At 36.5% G+C, this 25,055-nt stretch overlaps 1 protein-coding gene across 1 annotated transcript in view; it reads right to left on the minus strand.

The window, feature by feature from the left end:
- DNAH6 (dynein axonemal heavy chain 6) overlaps positions 1-25,055 on the minus strand; it is a 367,549-nt gene that overhangs the window by 43,358 nt on the left and 299,136 nt on the right. Inside the window, exon 64 of the mRNA XM_005575454.5 lies at positions 12,104-12,294. Within this exon, the coding sequence (XP_005575511.2) occupies positions 12,104-12,294 (191 nt within the window). The remainder of the gene's footprint in view (positions 1-12,103; positions 12,295-25,055) is intronic.

A 25,055-nucleotide genomic window follows, 5' to 3' on the forward strand; every position in this document is an offset into this window, starting at 1 on the left:
GATGAACATAGATGCAAAAATTCTCAACAAAATACTAGGAAAGTGAATCCAGCAGCATATTAAAAAGCTAATTCACCATGATCAAGTAGGCTTCATTCCTGGGATGCAATGTTGGTTCAACAGACACAAATCAGTAAATGTGACTCACCACAAAAACTGAATTAAAATAAAAAAAGCGTATGATCATCTCAACAGACACAGAAAAGGCTTTTGATAAAATCCAACATTTCTTCATGACAAGAATTATTAACAAAGAAACTAGGCATTGAAGGGACATACTTCAAAATATTAAGAATCATCTATGACAAATCCACAGTCAATATCATACTGAATAGGCAAAAGCTAGAATCATTCCCCTTGAGAACTGGAACAAGACAAAGATTCCCACTCTCACCACTCCTTTTCAAGATAGTACTGGAAATCATAGCCAAAACAATCAGGCAAGAGAAAGAAATAAAATACATCCAAATAGGAAAAGAAGAACTCAAACTATCTTTCTTCTCTAATCATTTGATTTTGTAACTGGAAGACTGATAAATGTCTTCAGTAAGTTTCAGGATACAAAATCAATGCACAAAAATCAATAGCATTTCTATACAACAATAACATTTAAACTGAGAGCCAAATCAAGAAAGGAATGCCATTTACAATAGCCACAAAAAGAATAATACATCTAGCCAAGGAGGTGAAAGATCTCTACAAGGAGAACTGCAAAATACTACCAGAGGAAATCATAAATGACACAAACAAATGGAAAAACATTCCATGCTAATTCACTTGAAGAATCAATACTGTTAAAATGACTATACTGCCCAAAGCAATATACAGATTCAACACTATTCCTATCAAACTACACATTTCACTGCAAAACTATTCTAAAATTCATATATAACCAAAAAAGAATCTGAATGGCCAAAGCAATCCTGCATAAAAAGAACAAAGCTGGGGCATTATATTACCCAACTCCAAACTGTACTATAAGGTTACAGTAACCAAAACAGCATGGTACTGGTACAAAAATAGACACATAGACCAATAGAACAGAATAGAGACCCCAGAAATAAAGCCGCACACCTACAGTCATCTCATCTTTGACAACACTGACACTAATAAGCAATGAGGAAAAGGTTTTCTGTTTAATAAATGATGTTAGGATAGCTGCCTAACTACATGCAGAAGAATAAAACTGAACTCTTATGTTTCACTATATACCAAAATTAACTCCAGATGGATTAAAGATTTAAATGTAAGACCTCAAACTATAAAAATCTTAGAAGATAACCTAGGAACCACCATTTTAGACATCAGCCTTGGAAAAGAATTTATGACTAAGTACTCCAAAGCAATTGCAAAAAATCAAAAATTGATATATGGGACCAAATTAAGTGGAAGACTTTTTGTGCAGAAAAAGAAACTATCAACAGGGTAAATACAACCTGCAGACTGGGAGAAAATATGTATCTGAAAAAGTCTAATATTCAGAATCCATAAGAAAGTTAATTCAACAGCAAAAAGCTCCATTAAAAAGTGGACAAAAGATATGAATAACACTTCTCAAAAAAAGACATACAGGCATCCAAAAGCATATAAAAATGCTCAACGTCACTAATCATCAGAGAAATGCAAATAAAAACCACAATGAGATACCATCTCACACCAGTCAGAATGGCTATTATTAAAAAGTCAAAAATTAACAGATGCTGGTGAGGCTGCATAGAAAATGGAACACTTACACACTGTCGGTGTATAAACTGTGCATTCATTCACAGTGTAAACTAATTCAGCCACTTTAAAAAGCAATTTGGAGATTTATGAAAGAACTTAAAACAGAATTACCATTCAACCCACCATTCCCATTAATAGGTATATATCCAAAAGAAAATCAATTATTCTACTAAGAATACACATGCACTTGCAGTATTCACAATAGCAAAGATATTCAATCAACCTAGATTCTCTCATAATGGTGGATTGGATAAAGAAAATGTGGTACTATAAACCATGGAATATGATGCAACCACATAAAGGAGTAAAATCTGGTCCTTTGCAGCAACATGGATGCAGCTGGAGGTCATTATTACAACACAGAATCAGAAAACCAAACACTGCATATTCTCATTTATAAGGGGAAACTAAACATTGGGTATACAAGGACATAAAGATTGGAAAAATGGACACTGGAGACTACCAGATAGGGGAGGAAGAGAGGGTTGAAAAACTAACTCTTGGGTATTATGCTCACTATTTTGGTGATAGGATCATTTGTATCCAAACTTCAGTAACATGCAATACGCACATGTTAAGAAACCTGAATCTAAAGTAGAAGTTGAAGTTTTAAAAAATGAACATTTTCTAATTTCCCTTTTGATTTCTTAAAAGTGTATCATTTAATTTCCATATATTTTTGAATTGTCCATATTTCCTTCGGTTATTTGTTTCTAATTTTATTCCATTTAGTGTTTGAAAAGATGTTTTTTATGGTTCAATCTTCTTAAGTTTATTGAGACTTGCTTTGTGGCCTGACATATGAACTATCCAGGAGAATGTACTATGTGTACTTGAGAAGAAGGTTTATTCTGATATTGTTGGGTACAGTGTTCTACATATGTCTGTCAAATCTGTTAATATTAGTTTTAATGTTGTTGAAGTCTTCTATTACCTTATCTTTTTTTCATAATTGTTCTATCCATTATTAAAGATGGGACATTGAAATTTCTAACTGTTTTCATTGAACTATTTCTGCCTTCAATTCTGTCAGTTTTTACTTTATATATTTTGGGACTTGGTTGACAATTGTTATGTCTTTTTGATGATTGTCTTATCATTAAATTATATCCTTGTCTTTTGTAACAACTTTTGTCTTGAAGTCTATTTTTCTTCCTGATATCATAGCCACTTCAGCTCTTTTAGTTACTGGTTGGATCTAATGTGAATCTCTTGTAGGCAGCATGTGATTGCATTGTGTGTGTGTGTGTGTGTGTGTGTGTGTTTTATTTTTTATTATTATACTTTAAGTTCTAGGGTACATGTGCATAACGTGCAGGTTTGTTACATATGTATACTTGTGCCATGTTGGTGTGTTGCACCCATCAACTCGTCAGCACCCATCAACTCATCATTTACATCAGGTATAACTCCCAATGCAATCCCTCCCCCGTCCCCACTCCCCATGATAGGCCCTGGTGTGTGATGTTCCCCTTCCCAAGTCCAAGTGATCTCATTGTTCAGTTCCCACCTATGAGTGAGAACATGCGGTGTTTGGTTTTCTGTTCTTGCGATAGTTTGCTGAGAATAATGGTTTCCAGCTGCATCCATGTCCCTACAAAGGACACAAACTCATCCTTTTTTTTGGCTGCATAGTATTCCATGGTGTATATGTGCCACATCTGTGAAAGTTCACTTCTCCCTTGCTGCTTTCAGGATTATTTCTTTGTCTTGTCTTTTGATAGTTTGATTATAGTGTGTCTTGGTATAGCTCTCTTTGAGTTTATCCTACTTAGAATCTTTAAGGTCTTTGGATGTGTAGATTCATATCTTTTATCAATTTGGGAAGTATGGGACATTATTTCTTCAAATGTTCTTTCTTTCCCCCTCTTTCTCCTCTTCTCAGATTTCCATTAGTGTATGTTGGTATGGTGGATGGTATCTCTCAGGTATCTTAGGTTATGTCAACTTTTATTTATTTATTTTTTTGAGACTGAGTTTTGCTCTTTGTGTGCAATGGTGCAATCTCAGCTCACTGCAAACTCCACTTCCCAGGTTCAAGCGATTCTCCTGCCTCAGCCTCCTGAGTATCTGGGATTACAGGCATGCACCACCATGTCCAGCAAATTTTGTATTTTTAGTAGAGACGGGGTTTCTCCATGTTGGGCAAGGTGGTCTCAAACTCCTGACCTCTGGTGATCCACTTGCCTTGGCCTCCCAAAGTGCTGGGATTAAAGGTGTGAGCCACTGTGCCCGGCCCATCTTTTTTTTTTTTTTTTTGACACAGGATCTTGCTCTGCCAATAGGCTACAGTGCAGTGGCATAATCTTAGATCACTGGAGCCTCAAACTCCTGGGCACAAGCAATCTTCCTGCCTCAGCCTCCCGAGTAGACTACAGGCACATGCCACCATGCCAGGCAAATTATTATTATTATTTGCAGAGGTAGGGTCTTGCCTTGTTGCCTAGGCTGGTCTGTAACTCCTAGCTTCACATGATCCTTCCACCTTGGCCTTCTACAGTGCTGGGATTACAGGTATGAGCCACTACACCTGGCAGGTTCTGTTTGTATTTTTTTCTTTCTGCCCATCAAATTGAGTAATCTCAACAGACCTATCTGCATGTTCATAGTTCTTTCTTCTGTTTCTTAACATCTATTCTTGTATCCCTTTTGTATATTTTCCATTTTAATTATTGTACTTTTTATCTCCAGAATTTCTACTTGGTTCCTTTTGATAAACTCTATCTCATTGATATTCTCTATTTTGGTGAGGCATCATTCTCATGTTTTCCTTTAGTTCTTTGTTCATGTATCCTTTAACTGTATGAGCATATTTAAAATAGTTGATTTAAAGTTTTTGTCTAGTAAGCCCAATGTCTGGCATTCATCAGGGTCAGTTTTTATTGTTTTGAATGGGTCATAATTTCTTATTTCTTTGGATACTTTGCATTTTTTGTTGTTGTTGTAAAGCAGACATTTAGAATATTATAATGTCACAACTCTGGAAATTAGGCTGTCCCCACTTCCCAGTGTTTCTTGATGTTGTCTTTGGTTTTTTTAATGACTTTTGTGAACTAATTTTGTAAGGTCAGTATTTTTTGTTGTATGTCTCTATTCAATTAGTTTAGTGTTACTAGATTAGCTAGTAATTCAACAGAGATTTCATTAAATGTCTGAAATAACCACAACAAAAATTTCCCAGATTTTGCAGATGGGCTCTGTGTGTGCCTTGGGGTCTGATTTCAACACTCAGCTGAGCAGTTTACAAATCTGCATTAGCCTTCACTTCCTGGTTGGGCCAAGCCTGAAGATCAGCCAGAGGTTACAGCTTAGTCCCTTCTCATGTCTTTTGTGAGTACACACCCAACCGTGAACATGAGTGTGGCCTTCTGGATTCCCAAAAATATGTGGGAGATTTTCAAACTTTTTGTTTCCCAAAGCATCTTACTCTCACCTTTCCTCTCAGGCTTTCTGCTTTGTCTGCTTGTTGCCTCAACTGTTATCCCTTGGGCCAGGAGGCAGTGGCTCATACATTTTACCTTTAAATAATTTTGACAAAATCTTCCAGGGTAATACCTCTCTCCTGGAGCATTCCTAGTTAGATGAAATAAAATCAAGACCTGTGACCTAGTCCTTCAAAGAGCCACCAGACAGCCCAAAACAAATAGCTACAATCCCCCAAGAACAAGATATTTTCTGTTCACTATGGCACCAGGAACTCACACCACTGCTCAGCTAGAGAATGTGGGTTGGGGTAAGTTAAAATGTCACAAAGCTCTCCCGTCTAGATTCAGCTGTTTTTTCTTTATTAAGCATTCACTTGGTTGCTGAAACCTTTGGTTATTTTCCAGAGTTTTGATAAAGTTGATTAGGACAGTTTTTGCCAGACTGTTATTTTTGTGTTGTCACACCAAGTGTCAGGTTCAAGCCCATGCTGAGGTCTGAGGGGGAGTGGGTGGACGGGTGGCAGATAGCTGAAAGAACATTCGGGGGGCCATAGGCAGGTAAAATATGGCTTTTATTCTCTGGCTGCTCTGTCTGTCTTTATCTTGGTTGCCCGCTCTGGCTGCAGCCCTTCTCAGCGGCTGGCTCCATGGCTCCTGCCACCCCCATGGCTCTCCCTTACAGGGTCAGCAACTCCACTCTCTCTCTCTGGGTGTGAACAATATGTACAGCATCAGCAGGGCAGTTGTACCTTTTACAAATAGTGGCTCAGAGCCAAGTATGAGTTTACACAAACAGTTTATATAACAAATAGAGTTTTGTGCCTGTGCTCCAAACTTGCTGAGTCACACTGTCCCAGATATCTGACTCAACCTACTCTTGAACTTAGCACATACATTTTCTTTACACGTGTAGAGATAGATTTTTGGAATTTCTACTCTGCCATTGTTTGCTGATATAACACTTGGCTTGGTTTTTCTTGGTCCTTGCGTTTATATGTAAGTTTTAGAAGTATCTTGTCAATTTCCACCCAAAACACTGAATGGTATTTTGATGTGGTGGCATTGAATATATAGATCAACTTGAAGAGAATTGATATCTTTACAATATTGAGTCTTCCACTTAATAAATATGGCATATCCATCCATTTACTTAGGTCTTTTTGATTTCCTTCAGTAATATTATATACTTTTCTGTGGTGAGATCTTACATATCTTTTACTATATTTGTCTTGAAGTATTTGACTTTTTATGCTTTTATTGTGGGAGGGTTTCTAATAATAAATTTCTTTTAAAATTATTGGACTATTCAGCAATGCTATTTATGCTTATCAATTTTAAAAATTATGTTTTTTGAGGAACTTTAAATTTCACTAAAATTTTCAAATTCAATGACAAAAGTTTTTTTAATAATATAATCATTTTAATATCTGCTGATCTGTAATGATATTCCCTTATTCATTTTGATAAATTTTTTTAGACTCTCTAATCAGTTTCAGCAGGAATTTATTAGTTTTATTAAGCTTAAAAAGTTAACTTTTGGTCTTTTGGATCCTGTCTATTGTATGTTTCCTAAGTCATTAATTCTTGCTCTTATTTTTATTTTTAAAATTCTAGTAGAATTTAATTACTAAGTTTTCGATTTTTTTTTATATAACATATATATTTAAGCCTATAAATTTCCCTCTTATTCTGGCTTTAGGAGTATCTCACAAGTTTTGATATAGTTCCACCATTATTCTACTTAATTTATTTTTGGGTTTCCGTTTTCAATTCTTTTTTGTCTAAAAAAGGCTTAATGTTGACTTCATTTTTTAAGAGAAGTTTTGACAGTAATTTGCTTTCCACACTTAGAATATATGTCTTCCAGATTTCGTTATTTCTGCAGAGAAATCAGTCAATGGCATATTTGTTGCATCTTTAAAGTTAATCTGTTTTTAATATGTTCTTTCCCCCCCCCACAATTCACTGTAAGGGGTGTAGGTAGAGAATTTTCTTTGCATTTATTATGCTTGGGATTTAGTAGAGTTTATATAATCTGTGGATGGATGTCTTTCGTTTTGGAAAATTCTCAGCCATTGTTTATTAAAATATTCTGCACTCTTCTCTCCTTCTGGGACTCAAATTACACTTTAATAGATCTTGCCACTGTATCTCTGTCTCTTATCTTCTCTTCCATCTTTTCCATTGTTTTGTCTCTTTATACTTTCAATTCATCAAATTGATATATTGAATTCTTTCTTTCAGTTATATATATAGATATATATACACACATACTTATAAATATGTGTATCTATATATATATACATTTTTTTTTTTGACACAGGATCTCACTCTGTCACTCAGGCTCGAGTGCAGTAGCATGAACATGGCTCATTGCAGTCTCAACCTCCTGGGCTCAGGTGATCCTCTTACCTCAGCCTCCTGAGTAGCTGGGACTACAGGTGTGCACCACTCCACCTGGCTAATTTTTTGTAATGATGGTGTCTCATTATGTTGTCCAGTCTGGTCTCAAACTCCTGGGCTCAAGTGATCTTCCTACGTAGCCTCCCAAAATGCTGAGATTACAGGCATAAGCTACTGTGACTGGCTCAGTTATATTTTTACATTCTAGAATTTTATTTTAAGTAATTTAAATTGTCTGTAATTTTCTCAATTTTTTATTTCCTTGAACATTTTAAAGTTATCTTAAAATTAATGTCATGTATCCACTATCAGGATACTCTGTGCTCTGTTTCTAATATATACTGTTTTTCTTGGTTTTTAAACACATAGTCCGGGGTTCTCTCATACGTATTTTCTTGTGCAGCTAAAATGTTCTGTTCCCCCAGATAAGATTTATGTTTTCTGGCAGGCATCCAGAGATACTAGTAGCCAGGGATCATCTTAACCTCTTTCACAAAGCATTTATTTCTTACCTGGCATTATTTGTTTTGATAAATCTCCTTGGAGTGCAAACCTAAAGTAAGGGGGGTTTACCGGCCTCCCCTTCTACTTAGTGGGCTCTGGGTTCTTATTTTGTTTCCTTTGTCCTTTGTAGTAATCAAAATGTCTGCTCAGCTTCCCAGCCCTTTAGCCTCCTCTTCTGGTGCCTCTAGGGAAAAAACGGCCTTGAGTGCTGGGCTCATTGCTCTAGGGTTTTCCTTTTCTCCTAAATATTCTTCACTTATTTGTTAATTCTCCAGACCTTCAAACATATATTTCCTTACATATTTTGTCTACGGTTTCTGGGTGTTCTTAGTGGAAATATTGATCTGAGTCCTTAGTTTGTTATTACTGGAATGAGAAGTATCAATTTACCGCTAAGTGCCACATGACTACATCCTACAGGTTTTTTAATGTAATATTGTTTTTGTCAACTACTTCCACTTATGGAAATTCCCATTATGTTTTCTCTTTAACACATGGACGTGGAGAAGTGCATTTTTTTGTTTCCCAAAATGTTTAAAAAATAATGTTTTAAGATAGATTCCTAAGATTTTATTGTGGTCAGAGAAAATATCTGTCTTCTTTTAGAAATATGTGTCTTTCTAAACACATGGCTAATTTTTGTAAATGTTCCGTGGATACTTGAAAATCTTGCATTTGTTACATTTGTTAAGTACAGAAATCGAAGTTCTTAATTTCACTGTCTGAATATTTTATATTTTTACCAATTTTGCAACTTTTGTTTGTTTCATGACAGTTTCTGTCAGATGTGTTGAAATTTTCCATATTAATGTTGATTTATCAATTTCTTCTTGTATAAATTTCTCCAGTTTTTGCTTTATACAATTCAACATTTGTTGTTAGTTGTGTACAATTTCACAATTGGTGTCTCTTCTTTGTGAATAATTTTGTATATCATGTAGTTTTCCATTTTATCCTTAATAAAATGTTTTGCTTCAAACTCTGTTTTGTGATATACGTTGGAACTATTACTAGCTCTCTTTTCATTAGTATTTGCATGGCATGTATCTTTTGAATTTCTTTATTTTCTACCTTCTGTATTGTTTTTATATTGTATATGTGATTTCTAAATAGCATATATCAAAATTGCATATATTGCATATATTGTTTTTATATTGTATATGTGATTTCTAAATAGCATATATTAAAATTGTCTTTGAAATCTAACTTGATCACTTTTATTTGTTCTTAGGTGAGATATTTATACCTATGTAGGTATTTGCACTAATTTCTACTCTCTAGCTTGACTTTTTGGCTTACTATACTTCATTTTTTATTTTCTTCATTCCTATCTGCTTTTGGATGGAAATATTGGACTATATACTTTTTCTCCTCTGCTTGTTTGGAAGCTGCAGATCATTTATCATTTTAGTCTTTTCCCCTAAAATTTTAACACATACATTAAACCACTAATTTTCCTAAGGGAATATAGTGATTCTATACTTCTTTTTTCCTCCTGAATATATCAAGAAATTAGCACTCATTAGTTACTGATTAATAACCTTCCTAATTTTCTAATTGTCATCTTGAATTCTACCCTTACTTTAAAAATTATTATGAAATAGTTAAGAGTCACAAAAGTGATGAAGTTAATACAACGCGTATTCATGTATCCACAACCCAGCTTAAGAAATAAAACATTATCTACAAGATCTGAGATTGTAGTCTGCCTCTCCCTGTTTACTTCTCTCTCATGATCTAACCTCCACTCCCAAGGTCATTTCTATTCTGGATTTCAAATAATTTCTCTACCTTTCTTTACACTTTTAAAAAAATATGAATTCTTAAATAATGTTACATGCAATTATTTGCTTGTTTAATAATTTTACATATTTTATTCTACTTCTTGAATATTTAAGTTCTGAAATGTAACTTTTTTGCTCAATATTAGTTTGTGTGACATAGTCATATTGATAGATATTATTCTAGTTTATTCATTTTCATGGCTATACTGTATTATATTACTTTTTATGAATGTATCAATTTATATACTCATTTTCTAGATGGAAATTTAGGTTATTACCAACTTTTGTTATTACAAACAATGTTTCTGTAAATGTTCTTGACACTATTCACAGTAGCAATGATATGGAATCAACCTAGGTAGGTACTCATCAATGGTGAATTGGATAAAGAAAATGTATACATACACCATGGAACACTATGCAGTCATAAAAAGAATAATATGTTCTTTGCAGCAACATGGATGCAGTGGGAGGCCATTTTCTAAAATGAATTAATGCAAGAACAGAAAATGAAATACCACATAAGTCTAAGAGTTGAAGTTATTTAAAAAAGGACTTGAATGTGGTTTCTTATACAAATATGATTGATTTTTTTCTCGATGATGCAAATTCAGTAGTGAATTGTTGAGATATTGAAGATGCCCTCTTTAACTTTAATATATGCTGCCAGATAATTTTGGCTTATTTTTTACTCCCCTTGCAATATGAATTGTTTCCATAGCTCCATATCTTTGCCACCATTTTGCCAGTTGGATAGGTGTGAAATGGCATCTTTTCATGGTTTTAATTTGTTGTTTCCAAATTACTAGTAAGGTTGGATGTATTTTCATATGCTTATTGGGCATTTAGTTTTCCTTTTCTGAGAATTCTGTTTGTATTTTTTGTCTTCATTCCTATTGGGTTGTTTTCTTTTTCTTACTGATTCACAGAAACTCTTAATAAGTCTATAGTAACACTTTGTTGAGATTTCAGAACCAAAGGCAAACGTTTAGGATCATTTGATGATTAATTTTATGTGTCAACTTGTCTGAGGCATGAGATATTTACATATTTGGTCAAACATTATTCTGGGTATGTCTATAAGGGTGTTTCTGGGTGAGATTAGCATTTCAATTAATAGACGAAGTAAAGTAAATTGCCCTTCCTAAGCTAAGTGACTGGGACTTAGCTAATCAATTGAAGACCTGAATAGAAAAAAAGGCTGAATAAGAGAGAACTTCTCCTACCTGACCATTAAGCAGGAACATCAGTTTTTTTTCTGGCCTTTAGACTCAGACTGAAACATTGGCTCTTCTTGTGTCTCAAGCCTGCTGAGTTTCGGACTGGTACACATACCATTAGCTCTCCTGGCTCTCAGGCTTTTGGACACAGACTGGAACTACACATCAGCTGTGCTGAGTTTCTAGTTTGTTGACTGCAAATCTTGCAACTTCATACACACATACACACACACACACATACACACACATACACACATACATCTTATTAGTTCTATTTCTCTGGAGACTTCTGACTAATACAGAACATGAACTCCAAACGAAGAAATGGAACACATCCTTAATGGAACCCATCCTTAATTCCTAGTCCAGGGACCAGGCCAGACCAGCCACTCCATGAAGGAACTCAACAGAGCCGGAGGCTACCTTGTGGATCTGAGACCCCTATTTTCCTCTGCCGCTGTGTGGTCTTGTGTACTTTTTTACTCACCTGGATAACATCTTGGAGAGGATTAGGGATAGAAAGAGGAGTCAGGAAGACTGAACTTTCATTTAAAAAACCCAAATCAGCTTACTGTAAAGGAGACATTTAAATCAGAAGAAAATAATGTAAATGGGTAAGTTTAAACATTCCCCTTGTCCCTATTACCCAGCAGAGTGAAGACTCATGAGAAAGATGAGATTAATAATGGAACATAAAGAACTCTTCTTCTGTATATTTGATTATAGAGCGTACACTTCAGTACCTTTTTGGTTATGTTAAAATCCTGTGTTAAATACCAAACAAATTTCAATCATTATTCCACTAGATTATTATACTTTAACATTTTAAGCAATTTCTCCTTTGCTTAAACAACATTTACAGTTACTTTTATGATTTTTGACCCTATTTTAACAATAGCTAACTATTAACATATCTTAATTTATTTAGTAAGAGATACCTGAATGTAAGAGTTTATGCTCCACAAGGGGAAGAACAAAGGCAAATTTTAACAGAGATGTTCATACGTATATGCATTATTAAAACTGCACAACATGACCTTACCGTTCTGAATATCCGCTTTCCCGGGCAAACCTCTGAAATGCACCCATGGGATCTGAGCCTGTGCTTAAGATGAATACCAGGGGAGTGTTGCATGACATGTCTTGATACAGTGTAGCCAGGTCCACAGGTGGCGTCTCTATAAACTGTTTTCCAAGATTTTCTATCACAAAGTCTGTAAGAGCAAAAACCACCTGAAAGTTGAAAAGAAAAAAAAAGTATGTTGAATGAGGATCCTTCATAATTTTATCCTAATTTTCTCCTTCAGCCCCTCAGAGGATGGTGCCTTGTGTTTTTGTACTTATTCTGTCTTGATTGGTTATACATCTTTATTTACTTACTTATTTATTTATTTATTTTTTATTTTTATTTATTTATTTATTTTTGAGATGGAGTCTCGCTCTGTCACCCAGGCTGGAGTGCAGTGGCACGATCTCAGCTCACTGCAAGCTCCGCCTCCTGGGTTCATGCCATTCTCTTGCCTCAGCCTCCCGAGTAACTGGAACTACAGGCGCCTGCCACCATGCCTGGCAAATTGTTTGTATTTTTAGTAGAGACGGGGTTTCACCGTATTAGCCAGGATGGTCTCAATCTCCTGACCTCGTGATCCACCCGCCTCAGCCTCCCAAAGTGCTGGGATTACAGGCATGAGGGTATACATCTTTTTATAGATATTATTTGGTGGATTTGTTCAGCAAATATCTGTAGACAGCTATGGTTCTCATGACTCACAAGCAAGATGAAATATTAGGTAAGAGGGAAGTCCCTCAACATTCACTCTATTTATGAAACTGCTGTCTTCCCTTCCTTGCCTCTTCTGGCCTGTTTCACATTATTGTGGACTTTACTTTCAGCCCCTACATTGTCTCTTTCTGCATTATTGATCTCTGTTTCCTTGATATTCCTATCATCATACAATTAAGCATTACTATATTCCATCCTTAAAATAAAACCAAAACAAAGATCTTCCCTTGATGGCAGCTACTTTTCCAGCCACTATTTCATTTCTTTGCAACCACTCACAAGCCAACTTTTCAGAAAATTGGCTAAGTTTATTGTCTCCCTTTCTTCATCTCATTCACTCACCAGCCCCTTCTGACCCTTCTCTGGAACCAACTTCAGCCTTGATGATTATGCCCAGGCCTGGCCATTTCCTATATCAATTTGGTTCTTTCACTGATCCTACCCTACCTTACCTACCCCATTCCTGTTCTTGCTGGCCTTGTCCCTCCCCAACCCATATGGAGCCTTCGTGTGAGAGAAAAAGGTGTCTCCTCTTCAAGGGACTTTTAATGTGCCAGAAAGCCGTCATGATAAATACACAGCCTATAATATCTACAATGTGAATGACTCCCCCATAGGTTGTTCAGTGTACATCCTGCACAACTGTAAACAGCAGCCCTCCCCTTAGCCCTTCACTAGCTATCAACACCGTTCTGTCCAAACAAGCCTTACTCTGTGTGTGTGTGTATCTGTGTGTATGTAATGCTGTTGGGCAGGGAAGTGTCCCAACCTGGTCTAGGGCCATGGCCTTGGATCACACGCTTCTGTGGCCATTGGGAAAAGATGGTGTTCACATGCTTGTTCCTTTAAGTGGGGATGTATTATGGTACTAACTATAAAGGTGTCAGGGTCTAGGAGGAACAGCCATGCAATAGGGCCATCACGTTTGGGGCTTAGTTCTAATTCTAGTTGTGTCAATGTGTGGCTAAGTATAATTCACTTAACCTTTCCAGCATCAATTTCTTTATATTTTGTTTCAGGTGGACACTCTTTTTTGTATAAATTCATGGGGTAAAAGTATAATTTTGTTACATGCATAAACTGCAATAATGGTTGAGTCACTGCTTTTAGGGTTTCCATCACCTGAATAATGTTCACTGTGCTCATTAAGTAATTTATTTTATCATCCATCCCCTTCCCACCTTCTCACCCCTCTGAATCTCCATTGTCTATCATCCCTTTCTCTACATTCATGTGTACATAATATTTAGCTCTCCTTTATGAGTGAGAACATGTGATATTTGCCTTTCTGTGTCTTACTTGTTTCAATTAAGACAGTGGTCTTCAGTTTCATCTATGTTGCTGCAAGAGACATGATTTTATCTATATTTATGGTTGAATATAGTATTCAATTGTGTATATATACCACATTTTATTTATCCAATCATTCATTGGTGGACATGTAGGTCGATTTCATATCTTTGCTACTGTGAACAGTGTTGTGATAAACATGAGCGCAATTATCTTTTTGATATATTGGTTCCTTTCCTTTGGGTAGATACCTAGTAGTGAGACTGCTGGATCAAATGATAGTTCTTTTTACTTCTTTGAGAAATCTCTGCCAGGTATGGTGGCTCATGCCTGTAATCCCAGCACTTCAGGAGGTCGAGGCAGGTGAATTGTTTGAGCCCAGAAGTTTGAGGTTGCAGTGAGCTGTGATTGTGCCACTGCATTCCAGCCTGGGTGACAGAGTGAGATCATGTCTCAAAAAAAAAAAAAAAAATTAATACTATTTTCCATGGGGGTTGCACTAATCTACATTCCCACCAAAGTGGGAATGTATATTTCCTTTTCTCTGCATCTTCACTGACATTTGTTATTTTTTTTACTTTTTAGTAATAGCTATTCTGACTGGGGTATGATAATATTTCATTGTGGTTTTAGTTTGCATTTCTCTGATGATTAATGATGTTGAGTATTTTTCATATACCTGTTAGCCATTTGTATATTTTTTGAAAAATGTCTATTTATGTCCTTTGCCTATTTTTAATTGTATTATCTCTTTTGTTATTGTTATTGAGTTCCTTGAGTTTCTTGTGTATTGTGGATATTAGTCCCCTGTCACATGCATAGTTTGTAAGTATTCTCTCCCATTCTGCAGATTATTCATTTATTCTGCTGATTATTTCTTTTGCCGAGCAGAAGCTTCTTAGATTAATTAAGTCCCATTTGCCTATTTTTTGTTGCCTGTGCTTTTGAGGTCTTAGTTGTTAATTCTTTGCCTAGACCAATGTCAAGAAGAGTTTCCCTAGGTTTTCTTCTAGTATTTTTATAGTTTCGGGTCTTATTTTTTAAGTCTTTAATTCATCTTTAGTTGGTTTTTATATAGAGTGAGATATGGGTCCAGTTTCATTCTTCTGCAAATGGCAATCCAATTTTTCCGCCACCATTTACTGAAAGAGGTGTCTTTTTCCTTTTGTATGTTCTTGTTGACTTTGCCAAAGATTGGTTGGTTGCAAATACGTGGCTTTATTTCTGGATTTTCTATTCTGTTCCATTGATCTATGTATCTATTTTTATAACAGTACCATGCTGTTTTGGTTACTATAGCCTTGTAATATAATTCAAAGTCAGATAATGTGATGCTTCCAGCTTTTTCCTTTTTGCTTAAGATTGCATTGGCTATTTGGGCTTTTTTTTGGTTCCATATAATTTTAGGATTGCTTTTTCTAAATCTGTGAGAAACGATGTTGGTATTTTATAGGGTTTATGTTGAATCTGTGGATTGCTTTGGACAGTATGGTCATTTTATTGATAGTAATTATTCTTATCCATGGGCATGGGATGTTTTTCCATTTATTTCTGTCATCCACAATTCCTTTCTTCAGTGTTTTGTAGTTTTCTTTGTAGAGATCTTTCACTTCCTTGGTTAAACATATATATTCTAGGTACTGTTTTTTTTCTTTTTCTTTTTTTTTTTTTTTGAGACAGTGTCTTGCTCTGTTGCCCAGGTTGGAGTTCAGTGGCACAATCTCCTCAGGTCACTGCAACCTCCACCTCCTGAGTTCAAGCAGTTCTCCAGCCTCAGCCTCCCAAGTAGCTGGGATTACAGGCAAGCACCACCACACCCAGCTAATTTTTTGTATTTTTAGTAGAGATGGCATTTTGCCATGTTGCCCAGGCTGGTCTTGACCTCCTGAGTTCAAGCAATTCACCCATCTTCGCCTTCCAAAGTGCAAGGATTACAGGTGTGCACCCAGCCAGGTATGTTGTGTTTTTTTGTTTTTGTTTTTGGTAGCTATTATAAATGGGTTTCCTTCTTAATTTCATTCTCGGCTAGATCATTATCAACATGTAGAAAGGCTACTGATTTTCATATGTTGATTTTGTATTCTGCAACTTTCTAAATTCATTTATCAAATTTAGGAGTTTTCTGGTGAAGTTTTAAATTTTATTTTTTGGATATGTCATACCATACCGTATCATCCATAAACAGGAATAATTTGACTTCATCTTTTCCAAACTGTATGCCTTTTACTTCTTTCTCTTGCTTGATTGCTCTGGCTAGGACTCTAGTACTATGTTGAAGAGAGGCGGTAAAAGTGGGCTTCATTGTTTTCTTCCAGATTTTTGAGGAAATGTTTTCAACTTTTCCTTATTCAGTATAATGTTGGCTGTGAGGTTATCTTACATGGGCTTTGTTATTTTGAGATATGTTCCTTCTATGCCTAATTTATTGAGGGTTTTTCTCATGAAGGGATGCTGAATTTTATCAAATGCTTTTCTGAGTCTATTGAGAAGATCATATGATTTTTGTCCTTAAATCTGTTTATGTGATGTATCACATTTATTGATTTGCATACATTAGACCATCCTTGCATCCCTGGATAAAACCCACTTCATATTATCTTTTTGATATTATCTTTATATTACATTATCTTTTTGATGTGCCATTGAATTAGGTTTGCTAGTATTTTGTTGGGGACTTTTGAGTCTATATTTTTCAGGGATATTGGTCTATAATTTTCTTTTTTTGTTGTGTCCTTATCTGGTTTTGGTATCCGGATAATACTGGCCTCATAGAATGTGTTAGAGAAAATTCCCTCCTTCTCTACTTTTGGAACAACTTCTTTTATCGTTTTTATTTCAAAAGGCTTTGATTATATAAACTATTTGCTTTTTACTTTGCTAAAACGTGATCCAAGAGTTTACAATGAATTACAACATACAAAACACCAATAACTTATTGGGGTTGCTATTTAAATACCAAAATGGTAACACACTCATGAAATGCTTTTGAACTTAAAAAGTTGGAGAAATATTTTTCTTGCAAACAGGACAAACTGTCACTAATATTACATAGTGATCTTGGTTCTCAGTGGCTTTATCACAAGCTCTTAGTTTGTTACAAGCATATGTAACATGTGCAATTTCTCATGTGTGTGAACTAATTTTCTTTACGAAACTTTTAAATATGCAGAAAATAAATGTGCATAAAACACACCCTCATTTGGGTGCTAGTCACCCAATACATATATCCAAGAACATGGTTAAGTACATAGAATACAGAAAGGAGATGCATCAATTAAAGCTATGGAGAGGATTCCTGCAGAATTAGCATGCAGTTTCTTGTCCTTTGATTTGTCCTAGTGCTAGTTGTCTCTCCAGGAAGGTGGAAGGTGAATGATTCTCAGGAGGAAGAAGGGACTGTACCACAGAAGTGAGTTATGTATGCATGCCAGCCCAAGAGTTGTATCTCACTATCACTGCTAAGTGGTTCTCCCCACTTTCACATTAAGTGATTTAGAGTAAATTGCTGTTCACAATAGTGTATTAAAGGTCTTGTTCATACAAAAGATAACAGTAACTTCTATCTTAGTTACTCACTTCTTTGATTTTAGCTATTCTTGTCAGTATAAACGAACCAAGCCTCCTTCCTGATGTTGAAACCATCACTGGCATAATGGCCTGAATAGAGAGTGTTTCCTTATGACTGACAACATGCTGACATGGCAGGAGTATAGATTTCCTGGCTTGACATTTTTGATTAGTTCTTCAGCTTTAGCTTTTGTGCAGTCTGTATATACATTTGCTGACTTTCAAAGTCCTTATCAGATCCCACTCTACCCAAGAAAGTCTTGCCATTCTGCAGTGGATTTGCAGTGGACTTGCAGTGGACTTAACTCTGTAGTTATGTTGAGGTCTTTCTCTCTGTGCTCCCCTGTACTGTGCTGCTGTAGGTTCCTAGATAGTGACACTGACCTGTTTGGTCCTCAAGGGCTTCTTCATATCACATGGCTGGAACAGATCAACTTCTCCCTGTGCCTCTTTTGGGTATTTTTCTGTCCTATTCTCATGGAGATTTTGATGGTAGTGATGGCAAAAATTTTCTGTGGAAATGACTTGGATTTCTTATAATCTATAAAGCCTAGATATCCAGGCATTTCTTAAAGATCACCCTTTGCAAAATCCCATGTCTGTATTGCAGGATCATTAGAGAATGTTCAATCTCTTCCCTCTTTATCACCAAGTTCTTTGCTAGGAGCTCCTCTCTCCTTTTTATAAAATCGAATTTCCCATTATGATATATGTGACTCTATTATGTTTTGCTCAAAACCCTCTTTTTAGCTTTGCTGCTTGATCCTTCACGCAGTCTCTGGTTGGCTGAAGCCCTCAGAGCATTTTTCAGTTTATCCTTTCCATCAGAAGCCATCTGGCATTTCCAAAGGCAATTCCTGGCCTCAGAGGAATACTTTTTTGAAGGTATTGATGCGTGAGTGCACAAATTCACCACTGAAAAATTCTCTGTGACTGGAAATTCCTGCCCAGAGGAAGGGCATAGTTCTGTGTTTTCTTTGGATGAGAAGATAAGTTTAAATATTTGGGAATAAGGATTCCCTGCTCATCCTTCACTAGTGACAAATCTTATTAAAGCCATAGTGTATTAGGCAACCTATCAGGACCCTGGGTAACCTACTGAAATTGTGCAATATACTAGAACCCTTGTCCTCACACTTCTTAGCATCATACTCAAGTTCCTGAGACCTAAAGAAAAAATGAGAGAATGTTAAGTGGAATAAGGAAGTGTATTTTTCCTTTAGAAGGCTAATGGATAGGTCATTAAATGGGTTATGAGAATTACAGTAATTCAAACTTTAAGTTGATAATAATTATTGCATACTCCTATAGCAGTATTATCAGCAAAAATCCATCAAGGTAAACTTTCTTTCTCAAGTTCAATATTTATCTTCCACGATTTAATTTTTCTATGTCTTCCTTCACTCGATCCAAGTAGTGGCTTAAAAATTCTTGTGAGAAACACTCCACATACTGGGAATATAGAAGAGAACTTCCTTAACCTGATAAGGGATAGTGTATTAGTCCATTTTCACAGTGCTGATGAAGACATACCCAAGACTGGGCAATTTATAAAAGAAAGAGGTTTAATTGCACTTACAATTCCATGTGGCTGGGGAAGCCTCACAATCATGGCAGAAGAGCAAGTCATGTCTTACATGGATGGCAGCAGGCAAAGAGAGAATGCTTGTGCAGGGGAATTCTTCTTTTTAAAACAATCAGATCTCGTGAGACTTACTCACTATCACAAGAACAGCATGGGAAAGATTTGCTCCCGTGATTCAATTACCTCCCACTGGGTCCCTCCCACAACACATGAGAATTCAAGATGAGATTTTGTGGGGACACAGCCAAACCATATAAGATATCTATGAAAAGCTGACAGCTAATATCATACTTAATGATGAAAGACTGAATGCTTTTCTTCTAAGATCAGAAACAAGGCAAATATCTGCTCTTATAACATTTATTCAACATGGTGTTGTAGGTTCTATCTAGGGCAATTAAGCAAGAAAAATAAAAGCATCTAGATTAGAAAAGAAGTAAATTTATCTTTATTTGAAGGTGACATGATTTTGTATATACAAAACACTAGGGAACTCACTCAAAAACTATTAAAACCAATAAATAAGTTTGGCAAGGTTGCAGGATACAAAAATGTACAAAAATCAACTGTATTTCTACACAGTAGTAATGAGAAATGAGAAAATGGTTTTAGCCTGTTTTGTGCTGCTATAATAGAATACTTGAGACTGGGTAATTTATAAAGAAGATAGATTTATTCGGCTTATGGTTCTGGAGGCTGGAAGTCCAAGAGCATGATATGGCATTTGACAAGGGCCTGTATACTGCCTCATCCCATGGTGGAGGGCAGAAAGGCAAGAGAGGGCAAGAGAGCAAGACAGCAAGAGAGGCCCAAACTTGCTTTTATAACAAGCCCACTCTTGTGATAACTAAACCACTCATATGGCAATGACATTAACCCATTCATGAGCTCAGAGTCCTCTGACCTAATCACTAGTTAACACCGCTGTATTGGGGATTAAGTTTCTAATAAAGAAACTTTGGGGAACACATTTAAATCATGGCAAAAATTAAGAAAGTAATTCAATTTACAATAGTATCAGAAAGAATAGATTACTTAAAAGTAAGTTTAACAAAAGAAGTACAAAACTTCTCTGAGAACTATGAAATATTGTTGGATAAAGTTGAAGAAGATCCAAATAAGTGGAAAAACACTACATGTTCATAGATCAGATGACTTAATGTTGTTAAGATGTTAATATTCCCCAAATTGATCTACAGGTTCAATGCTATTCTTATCAAAATCTTAGCTGGCTTCTTTTCAGGAACTGACAAGCTTATTCTAAAACTCATATGAAAGTTCGAGGGACCTGGAATAGCCAAAACGATCTTGAAAAAGGAAAACAAAGTTGGAGGGGTCATGCTACTGGATTGTAAAACTTATTTCAAAGCTGCAGTAATCAAGACGGTGTGATATTGGAATGAGGATAGACATATAGGCTAATGGAATAGAATTGAGAATTCAGAAATGAACTCTCACAATTGTAGTCAACTTATTTTCAGCAAGGCTGCCAGAATCATTCAATGGGTAGGGAATAGTCTTTCAACAAACGATGCTGTGACAACTTGTAGTCACATGCAAAAGAATGAAGTTGGGGCTGGGCATGATGCCTTATGCCTGTAATCCCAGCACTTTGGGAGGCCAAGGCTGGTGGATCATCTGAGGTCAGGAGTTCGAGACCAACCTGGCCAACATGGTGAAATCTGTCTCTATTAAAAATACAAAAAGATAAGCCAGGTATGGTGGTGGGCACTTGTAATCCCAGCTACTTGGGAAGTTGAGGCAGGAGAATCACTTGAACCCAGGATGGGAGGTTGCAGTCAGCCGAGATTGTGCCATTGCACACCAGCCAGGGTGACAAGAACAAAACTCCTTAAAAAAAAAAAGAAAAGAAAAGAAAAGAAAAGAATGTTGGACCCTTACTTCACACCATATACAAAAATTAACTAAAGGCCAGGTGTGGTGGCTCATGCCTGTAATCCCAGCACTTCGGGAGGCCAAGGCAGGTGGATCACAAGGTCAAGAGATGGAGACCATTCTGACCAAAATGGTGAAACCTCGTCTCTACTAAAAATACAAAAATTAGCTGGGCGTGGTGGCGCATGTAGTCCCAGCTACTCGGGAGGCTGAGGCAGGAGAATCGCTTGAACCTGAGAGGCGGAGGTTGCAGTGAGCTGAGACCGTGCCACTGCACTCTGGCCTGGCGACACAGTGAGACTCTGTCTCAAAAAAAAAAAAAAAAAAAAAAAAAAATTAACTCAAAATGTATCAAAGACCTAAATGTAAGAGCCAAAACTATATAATTTTTTTTTTTTTTTAAACAGTGTTTTGCTCTTGCTGCCCAGGCTGGAGTGCAATGGTGCGATCTTGGCTCACTGCAACCTCTGCCTCCTGGGTTCAAGCCAATCCCCTGCCTCAGTCTCCTGAGTAGCTGGGATTACAGGCGTGCACCACCACACCTGGCTAATTTTGTATTTTCAGCAGAGACGGGGTTTCTCCATGTTGGTCAGGCTGGTCTCAAACTCCCGATCTCAGGTGATCTGCCCGTCTCGGCCTCCCAAAGTGCTGGGTAAATTCTCAGAAGAAAACATAGGTATAAATGTTTGTGACCTTGGATTAGGCAATGGTTTCTTAGTTGTGACACCAAAAGCACAAGCAACAGAAAAAAAAATGGATAAACTGGACATCATGAAAATTAAAAGCTTTTGTGCTTCAAAGGACACTACCAAGAAAGTGAAAAGACAGCCCATAGGATGGGAGAACATTCTTGCAAATCATATATCTGGTAAGAAACTTGTAGTTAGGATATTTAAAAAAGCCTTTTACAACTGCATGATAAAAAGACAAATAATCCAGTTTAAAATGGTAAAAATCTGAACAGACAGTTCCACAAGCAGCCAAGAAGCACAAGAAAAGATGTTCATTATCATTAGGGAAATGCAAATCAAAGCCATAAGGTACCATTTCACACCCACTAGGATGGCTATAATAAAAAAGATAATAATAAATGTTGTGAGGGTGTGGAGAAATTGGAACCCTCATACACTGACGGTGGGAATGTGAAATGATACAGGCTTTTAGGAAAACAGTCTGGCAGTTCATGAAAAAGTTAAACATATCATATAATTCAGCAATTTCACTAAGTAAATACATAAGAGAAATTAAAACACATGTCCACACAAAAACTTGTACACAAATGTTTATGGCATTATTCATAATAGTCAGAAAGTGGAAACAACATAAATGTTCATCAACTGAGAATGAATATATAAAATGTGGCATATCAATGCAATAGTATATTATTTGCAATAAAAGGGAATGAAGTATGGACACTTGACACAACAGAGACGAATCTTTAAATATTATGTTAAATGAGAGGACAGGACACAAAAAACCAGAACAGGCAAATCTATAGAGACAGGAGTAGCCTAGCGTTGGTGATGATGGCACTGGGGGATGAGGGCTATGGGTATGGCATTTTGTTTTTGGGGGTGTAATTAAAATGTTCTAAATTGATCTGGTGATGGTTGCACAACTCTGTGAAGATATTAAATGCCATTGAAGTGAATATCTTAACTGGGTCAATTGTATAATAAGTAAATTATCCCTCAATAAAGTTGTTAAAATTGTTACTACACATGATCAGAGAATATGTCTGTGACAGCTAACGTGGCTTTTTTAACATTTTCAAGTAACTCTTGCTTAATCTGTATGACATAGAGATCTTTCCTACTTAGCAAGCAGTTGTGCCAAGTATCAATGAGACTCTTGTGGGGAATCTTCTTCCATGGGATATTCTGCTTAAATAGTCAGGACATGGCAGAACTAACAATAAGGATTTAACACTGCTTTCATACATCTGGGGTTTACCAAATTGGGAAAAGCCTGCAATTGTTTCTCTAAGTGAGATTAATCATAATTCTGGTTACTCTATGGTTTTCGACAGAGAAAACCAGCTGTCAAAGAAACTGCCTTCTTTGGGAGGTGGAGGAAACCTGGATTGAAACACCAGTCCTGCCAACATTTGAGTTCCCAGTGGATTTAGCCTTGGAAACCAAGATGCTTCAGGGAACAATGTATAACCTCATCTCTCTGATAGCTTTGAAAACAGTTTCTCCTTATGTATATTTAATCACCTTAAAACAGTAGTTCTCAAAGTATGTTTGCAAAATCAGCAGCATTAGCATCATCTGGTAACTTATTAGAAATGTGGGTTCTTGGTCTGTAGCCCAGATCTACTGAATCAGAAACTGGAGGATGGGCCCCAGGAGTCTGTTTTAACAAGAACCCCAGATGATTCTGATGTACACCAAAATTTGAGAACACTGGTGTAGAGAGCTTGTCTTAGCTTCATTCTGTGGTGATGAATTATTCTCTATCAAGCAAGCTTTATTCATTTCTGAATTATGGTAGTTTTTTTCTCTTTCTAGTTCAAATTCCTAATAATCTTTTCCTGAGAAATTGATACTATTGATGCCAAAGAAAGAATTATTGGGATGACAAGCATTCTATTTGCTGTTGCAGTCCTAATGAGCCTACATTATGTGGCTTACTAAGAATTTTTGAAATGAAATTTTATCTTTAGGTCTAAACACACTATTCATGAAGAAGGCTTGGTTTTTGTGTAAAATTATAGTTTCGCACAGAAGCCATTTTGTTGGACTATCTTCCTTCTCCCAATAGAGCAGCTGATTCCAACATATAGAGGCACTGGACGCCCAATAGGCTCTGCTTGTGAACTGACCTGGAAACAACAGTTTGATTACCCGGAACTCTCTCATCACAAAGGTCTTATTTCCGGTCTTGTCTTAGTTCTAAGGCTTCCTTACATACTCTTTTTCTCTAGTCAGGGAATCTAGATATTCAGTTTTGAAATGGAATTTGGATTCTTCACTCTTGAGCCCCAATTTCTTTAGCAAGTTGTTCTTTGGCATCAATAGCAGGGTAAGGATTGTTCCTAAATGCTTTGATGAGGGCTCTGATTGGTAGGGGGTGTAGCTGGGACAACACTGTCATACTTGACTCTTTTCTTCTGTCCTTGGTCTTAGCTGATCCAGGTTCCTGTCTTCTCTGGAATGGGTGTCTAGCTCTTAATTTCTGGAACCTAATCTGGGTTCTGATTAGTGTTGATTTGTGAATATATGCTACCAATTGCTTGGTATCATAACCTGGGTAAGGTTTTTGGTTGAAGGCACTGATAAGAATTTTCAATGAAACCTCTGTGAATTTGGTATGACAGTGTCTACTGTTTGTAGCTTTGGTCACATGTGGACAGCCATCCTACACATGTTGCAAGAGAGTTTAGGTGTTGAAGGATGTAACTAAGAGTCAAAATATTATTTTGCTATGGAAAATTTCAAGTACATATAAAGTGAGAGAATAGTGAACTTGATGTTTCACCCACTTTCAACATTTTTTTAGAAAAAGGCCAATCTTATTTCATTAATACACCCACCCCCTCCCTCAGCCTCTAGGATTATTTTAATATTTAATGCATCATATGATCTTATCCTTTAGTAATTCAATATGTTTCTACAAGACAAAGACTCTTTAAAAAAGTATAACCACATAGGCCAGGCATGGTGGCTCACACCTTTAATCCCAGTACTTTGAGAGGCCAAGGTGGGAGGAACACCTGAGCTCAGGAGTTCAAGACCAGCCTGGGTAACATGGTGAAACCCCATTTCTACAAAAAAATGCAAAAATTAGCTGGGCGTGGTGGTACATGTCTGTGGTCACAGCTACTTGTGAGGCTGAAGTGGGAGGATCCTTTGAGCGGAGGCTGCAGTA

Source organism: Macaca fascicularis, chromosome 13 (assembly GCF_037993035.2).
Source record: "Macaca fascicularis isolate 582-1 chromosome 13, T2T-MFA8v1.1".
NCBI classification, from domain to species: domain Eukaryota; kingdom Metazoa; phylum Chordata; class Mammalia; order Primates; family Cercopithecidae; genus Macaca; species Macaca fascicularis.